Source organism: Palaemon carinicauda, chromosome 40, assembly GCF_036898095.1.
Source record: "Palaemon carinicauda isolate YSFRI2023 chromosome 40, ASM3689809v2, whole genome shotgun sequence".
Classification (NCBI taxonomy): Eukaryota; Metazoa; Arthropoda; class Malacostraca; order Decapoda; family Palaemonidae; genus Palaemon; species Palaemon carinicauda.
Window position 1 is genome coordinate 41037347 of NC_090764.1, and position 13204 is coordinate 41050550.

At 37.0% G+C, this 13204-nt stretch overlaps 1 protein-coding gene across 1 annotated transcript in view; it reads left to right on the top strand.

The window, feature by feature from the left end:
- dtn (transmembrane protein 132C dtn) overlaps positions 1–13204 on the top strand; it is a 309318-nt gene that overhangs the window by 295012 nt on the left and 1102 nt on the right. Inside the window, exons 11-12 of the mRNA XM_068363608.1 lie at positions 10250–10411; positions 12665–13204. The exon at positions 12665–13204 is cut by the window's right edge and continues 1102 nt beyond it. Coding sequence (XP_068219709.1) covers positions 10250–10411; positions 12665–13204 — 702 coding nt within the window. The remainder of the gene's footprint in view (positions 1–10249; positions 10412–12664) is intronic.

Consider the following 13204-nt stretch of genomic DNA (forward strand, 5'->3'; position numbering starts at 1 on the left):
TGATTAGTAAAATTTATTTCGAACATAAAAAAAAACACTAAATCGCTAATCTCAGACTTGAGTTTGTTGGTGTGTTACGAAGTGTTTGGATCTTTTACAAGAGCTTGCTTTAGTGATTGATATAATCTACCTTTTGCTTGTGTCTACATAGCTTGAATTTTTTCTTTATCAAATTCGTTTTTATTTCAAAATCAATAGTACCTGTTTTAACAGTTTCTCTCATTTGTGATTTGAGACAATTTTCCTAATTTTGTAGACGGTGGTGTTGGTCTGTTCCTTCGAATATAATCTCATATTTGAAAGTGTTCATACTTGATTTTAAACCAGGTGGATACCAAGACCTGATAGCCTATACCGTTTAGTTTATCGGGAAATAACTCACTATAAATTTTAGAAACCGTTCAAGAAAGGTGGTGGTGCTGTTACAAAGGCTTTTAGTGGTTTTTTACTTGTAACAGTATTAAGATACAGTCCACTTGTAAAACTTACTACTTTTACACAACACTAACATGGTACACCAGTTTGAGTTAACATAGAAAACATCTGGATAGACCGAGACCTAAATTCTCCTTCCCATGACATTTACTATCCAGAGTATATGGATCGTATATCGAAAAGCTACAAGGTTTTATCTTTCTGCTTAAATTCAATGATGTTAGTACAGTTTTTCCCATTGATAATTATGATTTCCCAATAAGTCTCAAATCTCTGAACTATTTAATAGTATCTACTGCCGAATTTACTAAAATATTGTTGTTTAATACAATTTGTATTCACTAAAGTAATAACTACGACATAGGCTACAATAGGCCTACAATTTGTAAAATACACTACACACAGTAAATCTAATATTTTCTGCCCTCAACTGAATCATTCCCCCCCCCAAAAAAAAAAAAACCAGTAAATTACCAAAAACACTTAATTACTAAAAATTACCTGACAGATCTTAAAGTAACCTCCTTGCATTATAACACTCTCATATATTAAGCTCGATTATCCCAACGAGATTAATTTCTTGTCCACAATAAGTCCAATCTCAACTAACCTAACCTAACATAAACTAACCTCACTTATATGTTAGGTTAGTTAGGACATGTTAGGATAAATTGGGCTTTACACAATTTTGAGCTTCGTTTTCCACGGGAAATTACAAGTTCATTTCCCACTATAACGCCCGATTCCCCATGGGTCCCTCAAGATCAATGTGGTGATGGAAGGGAGGGGGAATATTTCAGAAAACAGGTATTTTCGGTAGAAGTCAAGGTCACAGTTCCTCGAATCACATTAAAAAACAGATGGAAAGTGTGTTCCTTTACAAAATAATGGGTTAAATTAAATTTGAACTTAACTAAGCCACGTGACCAAACCAAAATCCTTACAATTGCTGTACTTACCACAATAATCATCATCATCAAACTTTTTCGAGTCAAGCGGCAAGTATGACTTTCTTTCCTGAGTAAGACCGTGTTAAAGGTGGGTATAACGTATAACTTGGAGGTATGTTTAAAGAAGAAACTAATTTCTTTGAGAAACACACCGGGCAAGGCATTGACTAAAAACAGAAAGCCAGGCAAGTTTCCTCCCTCGTACCACAAAATTTCAATAGTTTATGTATGGATTTCGTGGCTTCTGAATCCAAATTTTCAATATAGTTGACCTAGTAATGCTTTTATGTAACCTTGTGCTATAAGTGATTAAGCAGACCACGACACTCATAATAATATAACCAAACTGAACATATTTCTTAATCAGAAGGATTAACGTTTCTTGGTAACTTTTTTATTTTCAAATGTAGGCCTATCTGATTACAAATTTGGTACCAGTTTTTTTTCCCCTGGATACACGTTCAGTTCCCCTAAACAGAGAAATCAAGGCGTCTATCATATATTGTCTTCACAAGTGTTTAGTCAATATCCACAATTACTGCACCAGAACCGAGACAATTTCAACAAAAACTTTCCTGATCCACGGTCGTGTGCTTGAAACTGGCAAGTTTCTAGTGACAGTTTCGTGAATATTTTTTTTTTATTATTAACCCGGCAATAAACAAGACACACAACCTCTCAAAGGTGCAGATGTGTGCTCTCAAGAAATGTTCCTTTATAGTCTAAAATGTGTAGGGTACCCACACCGTTTTCATAATACTGTTGTATGTCGCAAGTAACTAGGCCTACTCATTTTCCTTTTACCTATACATACACCTGTTAGTCACTGGTATAAACGCACTTCCTATGACGTAGGTAAAACACCATAGCACCTAACAAAATTAATACAACATTCGTTATTTTAATACACTGCTGAAAAAAAAATGCGCGCAGGGAAAGACGAACACTAACAAAACTACTGAACAACGACGACTGAATTTGAGGAACGGCTTACGAATCCGATTACGACAGTCCACGAGCAGTGTTGCCAGATATGGGAATTTATTCCTAGATTTGGGGATTTTGATTGCCTGATGGGGATATTCTGTACAAATATCTATGAATAAGAAACAAAGATGAGTAAACCTTAATATTGTTGCAATTAGTTTACTTGCACTTATATGAAGTATAGTGAGTAGTTTATCATGAGTTTTGGGGATTTTTAGAATAACCCATCTGGCAACACCAACCACGAGAGGGAATCCTGAACACTCCAAGCGATGGAGAGCGCTCATTGACCGAGAGAAATACGGCATTTATCAAATAATGACACAAACTATCTATCTCTACCTACTCTGGCTTATTTATCAATGAGATTCACAGATGCTTCCATGCTTGCTCGAACCAAATGAAGCACTTCGGTGACGTGAATGCAACGATTAGGTAGTAAGTTGGCCAGGGCACCAGCCACCCTTTGTGATACTACCGCTAAAGAGTTATTGGTTTCTTTAACTGGCCAAACAGTGCTACTTTGTATCCTCATCGAGAGAGTTATTGGTTTCTTTGACTGGCCAAACAGTGCTACTTTGGATTCTTTTCTCCGGTTAAAGCTCATTTTCCTTTTACCTATACATACACCGAATAGTCTGGCCTTTTCTTTACGTATTTTCCCCTGTCCTTACACACCTGACAACACTGAGATCACCAAACAATTCTTCCTCGCTCGAGGGGTTAATAGTAGTGCAACCGCCGTCCACTTCCTCTTCCAAGCGTTTGTCCTACATTCCTCAACCACTCATTACTCCTCTCCCTTTCGATTATTACTTATACATTCTCCTACACCTGACTTCTACATCTTCGTTTTCTCACCTCTTCGCTTCTTAATTTTCCTCGATCTCTTTCTCTTCGAGCTGTTACTCCTCATCTAATATGATACAATACGACTTCTTACTCTTTCTATCTCATATTGTTGTTCCATTTGTTTTTTCCCGACCTTTTCTTTATCATACTGCAACTTCTCATACATTCTCCATTGTAATACATATATACATACAAGCATGCTAAATAAATAAATAAATAAATAAATATATATATATATATATATATATATATATATATATATATATATATATATATATATATATATATATATATATTCTTACAAAGCTGGTCTGACATAAGAGTAGATTATTTCATTCACATATTTTATTTGTGTATTAAGAGATATACTTATCTTCTCTCTACTAAGAACATCTTGTAGAGACCTCTTCTCTCTACTGAGTCCAACCTGTAGAGATTATCTTTAGTCCACTGAAATCTTCTTGGGAGAACATAGCATAACAGATGAAATCATATTTGTTTGTTTTGCATTTGTCCACCTGGTAAAGAGGCAGTACAAGTGAATCTTTGTCAAGGAACAATGATTACTTGAACAAGAGTCCATCTTGTAGAGACTTCTTCCTTCTACTGAGTCCATTTTGTAGAGGCTTCTTCCCTCTCCTGAGTCCATCTTGTAAAGACTTCTTCCCTCTACTGAATCCATCTTGTAGAGGTCTCTTCCCTCTACTGAGTCCATCTTGTAGAGATTTCTCTGTAGTCCACTGGACTCTTCTTTGAGGAAAATAGCATACTAGAAGAAGTCAGACTTGTTTATTTTACATTTGTCCACCTGCCAAAGAGTGAATCTTTGTCAAGGAACAATGCATACTAAAACAAGTATGGCTTCTTCCCTCTGCTGAGTCCATCTTGTAGAGATTTCTTCCCTCTACTGAGTCCATCTTGTAGAGACTAATCTCTAGTAAGACGATCTTGTAGATATTTTTTCCCTCTACTAAGTCCCTCATGTAGACTTCTCTGTAGTCCACTGAAACCTCATTGAGTGAACATAGCATACTAGAAGAAGTCAGACTCTTTTGCTTTGCATTTTCCACCTGACAGAAAGACTGTACAAGTGAACTTTTGTCAAGGAACAATGAACAAGGAATAATACATACTAAATAAGTATAGCTTCTTCCCTCTGCTGATTCCATCCTTTAGAGATTTATACCCTCTACTGAGTCCATTTTGTAGAGCTTCTCTCTACTAAGATCATCTTGTAGAGGGGTCATAGCATAGTAGAAGAAGTCAGACTTTTTTGTTTTGCATTTGTCCCCCTGACAAAGAGACAGTACAAGTGAATCTTTCTCAAGGAACAATGAATACTAGAACAAGTATGGCTTCTTACCTCTGCTGAGTCCATCTTGTAGAGGCTTCTTCCCTCTACTGAGTCCATCTTGTAGGGCCTTTTTCTCTCTACTAAGTCCATCTTCTATAGACTTCTCTCTAGTCCACTGGAACCTTCTTGGGAGAACATACCATACTAGAAGAAGTCAGACTTGTTTGTTTAGCATTTGTCTATCTGACAAGGAGACTGTACAAGTAAATCTTTGTTAAGGAACAATGCCTACTAGAAAAAGTATGGCTTTTTCCCTCTGCCGAGTTTATCTTGTAGAGACTTCTTCCCTCTACTGAGTCTCTCTTGTAGAGGCTTTTTCTCTCTACCGAGTCCATCTTTTGGAGACTTCTTCTCTCTACTAAGACCATCTTGTAGAGAGTTATAGCATAATAGAAGCCAGACCTGTTTGTTTTGCATTTGTCTACCTGATAAAGAGACAGTAACAGTGAATTTTTATTAAGGAACACTGCATACTAGACCAAGTATGGCTTCTTCCCTCTGCTGAGCCCATCTTGTAGAGTTATCTCTCTACTAAGACCATCTTGTAGTGGGGTCATAGCAAAATAAAAGTCAGACTTGTTTGTTTTGCATTTGTCCACCTGACAAAGAGACAGTGCAAGTTAATCTTTGTCAAGGAACAATGCATACTAGAACAAGTAGGCTTCTTCCCTCTTATAGAGACTTCTTCCTTCTGCTGAGTCCATCTTGTAGAGACGATCTCCCTACCAAGACCATTTTGTAGAGACTTTTCTCTAGTCCACTGGAATCTTCTTGGGCGAACATAGCATAATAGAAGAAGTCAGACTTGTTTGTTTTGCATTTTTCCACCTGATAAAGAGACAGTACAAGTGGATACTTGTCGAGGAACAATGAATACTTGAACAAGTATGGCTTCTTCCCTTTGCTGAGTCCACCTTGTAGATACTTCTTTTCTCAACTAAGATAATCTTGTAGAGGGGTCATAGCATAATAGAAATCAGACTTGTTTGTTTTTCATTTGTCCACCTGACAAAGGGGCATTAAAAGTGAATCTTTGTCAAGAAACACTGCATACTAGAACAAGTACGGCTTCTTCTTTCTACTGAGTCCATCTTGTAGAGACTTCTTCTTTCTACTGAGTCCATCTTGCAGAGACTAATCTCTACTGAGACCATCTTGTAGAGACTATTTTTCTCTACTAAGTCCATCATGTAGAGACTTCTCTCTGGTCCACTGGAACTTTCTTAGGGGAATATAGCCAACTAGAAAAGTCACACTCTTTTGTTTTTCATTATTCCACCTCACAGAAAGGCAGTACTAGTGGATCTTAGTCAAGGAATAATACATACTAGAACAATCATGGCTTCTTCCCTCTGCTGAGTCCATGTAGTAGAGCCTTCTTCTCTCTACTCAGTCTATCTAGTAGAGGATTCTTCCTTCTACTGAGTCTATCTGGTAGAGACTTTTTCTTTCGACTAAGTCTATCTTGAATAGACTTCTCTCTAGTCCAATGGAACCTTCTTGGGGGAACATAGCATACTAGAAGAAGTCAGACTTTTTTGTTTTGCATTTGTCTACCTGACAAGGAGACAGTACAAGTGAATCTTTGTCAAGGAACAATGCATCGTAAAACAAGTATGGTTTCTTGCCTCTGCCGAGTCCATCTTGTGTAGATTTCTTCCCTCTACTGAGTCTATCTTGTAGAGGCTTTTTCCCTCTACTGAGTACATCCTTTAGAGACTTCTTCTCTCTACTAAGAGAGGGTCATAGCATAATAGAAGTCAGACCTGTTCGATTTCCATTTGTCCACCTGATAGAGACAGTAATAGTGAATCTTTATCAAGGAACACTGCATACCAAAGAAATATGCTTCTTCCTTCTGCTGAGCCCATCTTAAAGAGTCATCTCTCTAGTAAGACCATCTTGTAGAGGGGTCATAGCAAAATAAAAGTCAGACTTGTTTGTTTTGCATTTGTCCACCTGACAAAGAGACAGTACAAGTGAATCTTTGTCAAGGAACAATGCATAATAACACAAGGATGGTTTCTTCCCTCTGCTGAGTCCATCTTGTAGAGACTCCTTCCCTCTACTGAGACTATCTTTTAGAGGCTTCTTTCCTGTACTGTGTCCATCCTGTAGAGACTTCTTGTCTCTATTAAGTCCCTCTTGTAGGGACTTCTCTTTAGTCCACTGGAATCTTCTCGGGGAAACATAGCATACTAGAAGTCTGACTTGTTTGCTCTGCATTTGTCCACTTGACAAAGAGGCAGTACAAATAGATCTTTGTCAAGGAATGCTGCATACTAGAACAAGTATGGCTTCTTCCGTCTGTTAAGTCCATCTTGTAGAGACTTCTCTCTACTAAGTCCATCTTGTAGAGAGTTCATAGAAAAATAGAAGTCAGACTTTTTGTTTTTTATTTGTTTACTTGACAATGAGACAGTACAAGCGATTCTTTGTCAAGGAACAATGCATACTAACACGTGGATGATTTCTTCCTTCTGCTGAGTCCATCTTGAAGAGACTCCTTACCTCTACTGAGTCTATCTTGTAGAGACTTCTTCTCTCTATTAAGTCCCTCTTGTAGAGACTTCTCTCTAGTCCACTGGAATCTTCTTGTGGGAACATAGCATGCTAGATGAAGTCAGACTTGTTTGTTCTGCATTTGTCCACTTGACAAAGAAACAGTACAAGTAGATCTTTGTCAAGGAACGCTGCATACTAAAACAAGTATGGCTTCTTCGGCCTTTTGATCCATCTTGTAGAGACTTCTTTTCTCTATTATGATAATCTTGTACAGGGGTCATAGCATAATAGAAGTCAGACTTGTTTCTTTGGCATTTTTTCACCTGACAAAGAGACAGTACAAGTGAATAATTGTCAAGAAACAATGCATACTAGAACAAGTATGGCTTCTTCCCTTTGTTGAGTCAATCTTTTAGAGACTTCTCTCTACGAAGTCCACCTTGTAGAGGGGGTCATAGCATAATAGAAGAAGTATGACTTGTTTGTTTTGCATTTCTTCACTTGACAAAGAGACAGTACAAGTGAGTCTTTGTCAAGGAACAATCCATACTCAAACAACTATGGCTTCTTTCCTCTGCTAAGTCGACCTTGTACAGACTTCATCCCTCTACAGAATCAATCTTGTAGAGACTTTTTATCGATGGGTAGACGTTTCATGAAATGACAGCTCAAAGTAGGTACTTAAATTTCATATATCAAATGGACACCAATATAAAATGATGCACAAGTTACAAAAAAAGAAAGAAAAAAAGTTTTTATCACTGGATAGACGTTTCATGAAATGGCATCTCAAAACGGGTACTTGAATTTCACATATCAAGTGAACACTAATAAAGGACGATGCACAAGTTACAAAAAAAAAGTTTATAACACTGGATAGACGTTTCATGAAATGGCATCTCACAGAAGGTACTTAAATTTCATTTATCAAATGGACACCAATAAAAAATGATGCATAAGTCACAAAAAAATAGGGGTGACAAGCTAACAGCAATATATAAGAAATCCACGCGAACGACTAAAACTAGGTATTGAGAACGTCACAAAATTAATGCCCAATTTTGAAAAACATTTGTTATAGGTAAAAAAAAAAAGGGTAAATGCTTTTATAACACTTTTTGGGGCGGTTTATGATATAGATTATTATCATTATTATTACTTGCTAAGCTACAACCCTAGTTGAAAAAGCAGGATGCTATAAGCACAGGGGCTCCAACAGGGTCCAGTGAGGAAAGGAAACAAGGAAAAATAAAATATTCTAAGAGCAGTGACAACATTAAAATAAATATTTCCTATATAAATTATAAAAAACTAACAAAACAAGAGGAAGAGAAATATGATAGAATAGTGTGCCCGAGTGTACCCTCAGGCAAGAGAACTCTAATCTAAGACAATGGAAGACCATAGTACATAGGCTATGGCACTACCAAAGACTAGAGAACAATGGTTTGAGTCTCTTCTACCCTTACTAAGAGGACAGTGGTTACTGAATAATTAGGGAAGAAGAATTGTTTGGTAATTACAGTGTTGTTAGGTGCATGAGGACAGAGGAGTATATATGAAGAATGGGCCAGACTATTCGGTGTATATGTAAGTAAAGGGAAAATGAACCGTAACCAGAGAGAAGGATCCAATGTAGTACTGTCTGGCCAGTCAAAGGACCCCATAACTCTCTAGCAGTAGTGTCTCAACGGGTGCCTGGTGAGGAATCTCTCACCCAGAACTTCGCTTTACTTCAAAATTATGAACACTATTAGACTAGTTCGAGTAAATAGACCAACATAAGTTTCTACAAAATAGAAATTACAAAATGATCACAAAACAAATATGAGGGAGGATGAATGAAAAGCACTAGTTATTTGGAAAAAGAAATAAACTATTTCAATAAGGGAAAAAGTTATAAATCTCTTGGACACGTATTCAAAGGATAAATTAAAATAATAACTGACGTTAGCCCTTTAAAAAAAAACCACAAGTATAAGATACCTCTCTCTCTCTCTCTCTCTCTCTCTCTCTCTCTCTCTCTCTCTCTCTCTCAACACAGATTTAATAAGAGAAAGATTCGATTTCGATTATTAATCCGAACATTAAACCACAATATAGAGCTGATATCAATAAGCAAAAACAATAATTTGAAGCATATAAAAACAAAAACAAATCCATAACATAATTAAATCTAAACACAAAAACTGAATCGTATTAAACACTGAAATTCGACATCCGTGAATTACGTGACATATGACGTCACTATTGGGAGCAAGAATCAACTAAGATGAAAGAGACGATTTTCTTTGAAGACGTAGACGTTACATCAGGTTAGATGTGTTGGAATAATTCTTACAAAGATAATACATAACTTTGATTGTCATTTTAGCATACATGTGGTTTTGTTTCCTCATGAATTTACTGTATAAAAAAATGAACATATCTTCCACATGAGCAAATCATAGAAAACGAAAAACCTTTAGTAAAAAAAAAAAATAAATAAATAAATAAAAAAAAAGTTAAAAAAATAAAAAAAAATAATGAAGCGCTGTTGTGGGGAAAATTCCTCACAGTTGATCAACTATTCACTGTTTTCCACAGACATTACAGATTAACTTTGGCTCTGTGATGTCAGATTTTACGTATTTCTGTGGTTTCCAATTTTCACATTTTAGGCAGACATGCCGCGTAAATAAATATTGTGGTGGACGGTAGGTGTTTTACACCAACCTTTTCACATGTTTTTACCTAATACCTGGAATTTCCGGGATGATGTTATGGATTCCCTCGAATTTTTTGGTTTGTCCCTTTGAACTACAGGCACACATATCTCTTCTTTTCCATATTGAAATTTAGAAGGCTGTGATTCTTTATACGAATCTGTCTTACTATTCAAATTAAATGTAAAACCCAAAACAATGATTTTTTTTTATGGAATTATTGTCATATTTGCTGAATACAAATTCAGTTTTATACCTTTTTTCACAATTGCTCAAATCTTTCCAGTTTTTACACATAGTGATTCAATTCTCTGGAGGAATGCATGGCAAATTCATTGACTTTGGCCTAGGTTACTATTTCTAACATCTTACGGGTTTGATTACAAGCCAGATGATATATGTGCCTTTATTAGTTACATTCTTGTAGGTCTACTATCAATTATTTTCATTATTTTTTTTAGGTAAGCCTTGAAGTTGTAGGCGAATGTGAACGGCGACGATCTTCTCTCGCCAACACGAAGGTTGCTGTGAAGGTTGACCTGGGTGCTACCCCACCGCCCCCAGTGAGTGAAATAGCACCGAATAGTATCGGGTCACAGGATCCATCTCATAACAAACTCAAGGTAAGGAATTCCTTTGATTTTAAAATCACACGAAAAAAAAAAAATGTTCATCTGATCATTCAAAGCATGTCAATTTCTATTATTTTTCTCTCAAGTAATTGGAGTGAGCTGAACATTCTCCTTCATTCTATCATGTTTAGTTCAGTTGACTGGCGTAACTGTACTATAATTTATAGCTGCTGGGTTACCACAAGTATCATATCTATTAATTTTACAATGAGAAGGGTGACTTTTACTAATGTTCTCAAACCTTGGGGTTCATTATTTACTTGTTCTTAGTTAATAATCAATTAATCTAGTTTCGCATGTTATTGGCTAAATCTCGTGTTACGTGCTAAACATATTAATTGCAGGTATCAAGTATTATATATATATATATATATATATATATATATATATATATATATGTATGTATATATGGATCAGATTTTTATGGTTATGCAGATGTGTGAGAAATATTTAGCCAAATGTAAGGTGGTATATTTTGCATTTATGGATCTGGAGAGAGCTTATGATAGAGTTGATAAAGATACAATGTGGAATGTGACGAGGGTATATGGAATCGGGGAAGGTTGTTGCAATCAGTAATGTGTGTATTAGGATATAGAATAAAGTGAGTGAGTGGTTTCCATTGCGAGTGGGGGTGAGACAGGGATGTGTGATCTCGCCATATTTGTTCAATTTGTTTATTGATGGAGCTGTAAGAGAGGTGAATATTTGAGTGCTTAGTCGAGATTGGAACTGATAGATGAGAGTGATCATGAGTGGGAATCGAATGAGTTGTTGTTTGCAGATGATACTGTGTTAGTTGGAGACTCAGGGGAGAAGCTGTGTCGATTAGTGACATAATTTGGAAGGATGTGTGAGAGAAGGAAATTACGAGGTAATGTGGGTATAAGGTTATGAGGTGCACAAGAAGGGAGGGTAGTGCTAGATTGAATGTCATCTTGAATGGATAGTTACTTGAAGTAAACAATTTCAAGTACTTGGGTTATCTTGTTGCTGCAAATTGTGGAGTGGAAGCAGACGTACATCAGTGTGTGAATGAAGGTTGTAAAGTGTTGAGGGCAGTGAAGAGAGTAGTAAAGATTAGATGGTTAGGGATGAATGTAAAGAGTTCTGTATGAGAAAGTGATTGTCCCAACTGAGATGTATGGATCAGAGTTGTGGGGAATGAAAGTGACAGAAAGGCAGAAATTGAATGTGTTCAAGATGGAGTGCCTGAGGAGTATGGCTGGTGTATCTCGATTGATTAGGGTTAGGAAAGAAGTAGTAAGAGTAAGAACAGGTATGAGGAATGAATTAGCAGCTAGAGTGTTGAGGTGGTTTGACCATGTAGAGAGGATGGCAAATGATGTCTGCTGAAGAAGGTGATGAATGCAAGAGTTGATGGGAGAAATGCAAGAGAAAGGCCAAGGTTTGGGTGTATGGATGGAGTGGTGGAAGCCCTAGGTGACAGGAGGATAGATATGAGAAAGGCAAAAGAGAGTGGTACGAATAGAAAAGAATGGCAAGCAATTATGATGAAGTTCTGATAGGCCCTGCTGCTACCTTGGGTCACCTTAATGACCACTGTGGTAGCAGCAGTAGGGACCACTGTGGTAGCGGCAGTAGGGGAGTTAGCATATGAAGCTTCATCGTGGTGAAAGACAGGGGAAGGTGGGTTGTGGCACCCTAGCAGTACCAACCAAACTTGGCTGAGTCCCTTGTTAGGCTAAGAGGAAAAACTCTCCTTTTGTTTCTGTTTGGATGTCGGCCAACTTCTGAAATTAGGGAAGTACCATAGTAGATTATATACATATACGTATATATATATATATATATATATATATATATATATATATATATATATATATATATATATATATATATATATATATATATATATATATATATATATATATATATATAAATATATATATAACAGGTATAGATGCATTCATATCTATTTTTCCTCGATCTGTTAAGGGAACCTACGTAAGGAAGCTTGATATAGCTACTTTTCCTTGATCTGTTACAGGTAAACTATTCCAAAGAGACTTGATATTTCCCTTCTCGTCTTCCTCTTATGCTTCATGAGGATGTATACTCTTGACGAGTAATGATGAAGTTTTCTTTTAATTCACATGTTTAATATTTGTATACCTTATGATGTGTTTCTGAATTTTCGTTCTTATAAAATCTTATTATTGACTCTAGATCTTTTGCTAGTATTCCCAAATAATACTTATGACTTTCCTTTTACTTCTGCAGGTTCATGTATCTGAGCTGCCCCATGCTGACGCTGCAGCTCCTCATAACCATTTGATGTTAATGGCTGAACAGCCTCAGCATCCTACTGTGCAAATGCACCACCATCCACCAAGACACAACAGCCTCACACCATTGGAAGTTGGGATGTATGTGTTGTTAGCAGTCTTCGGTGCAGCCATTGTTGTGTTTGCAGCCTCTTGTGTAGTGTACACATGGCGAGTTCGAGGTGGCAAACCCATGATGTCTCAGCAACACCACAGCAGAAGGACTTCACTCCATAACCACGATTCTGTCACAAATGCTCATGACTGGGTGTGGTTAGGAAGGGCTACCCTGGAGCGAGCATCTGGAATGGGACTTTCTCCTCCGTCACAATCAGCATCGGTGGGAATGGTTCCTCTGAGTGACCTCAATGGAAACAGCCAGCAACAGCAGCAGCACAACACGTGGTTGGTTAACCAACGCCTGTTGCGACCATATGAGCGGAACTCTGCTCCAGTAAATATCATTCCAAATCCAGCAGCAGAAGAAAGTAGTGAA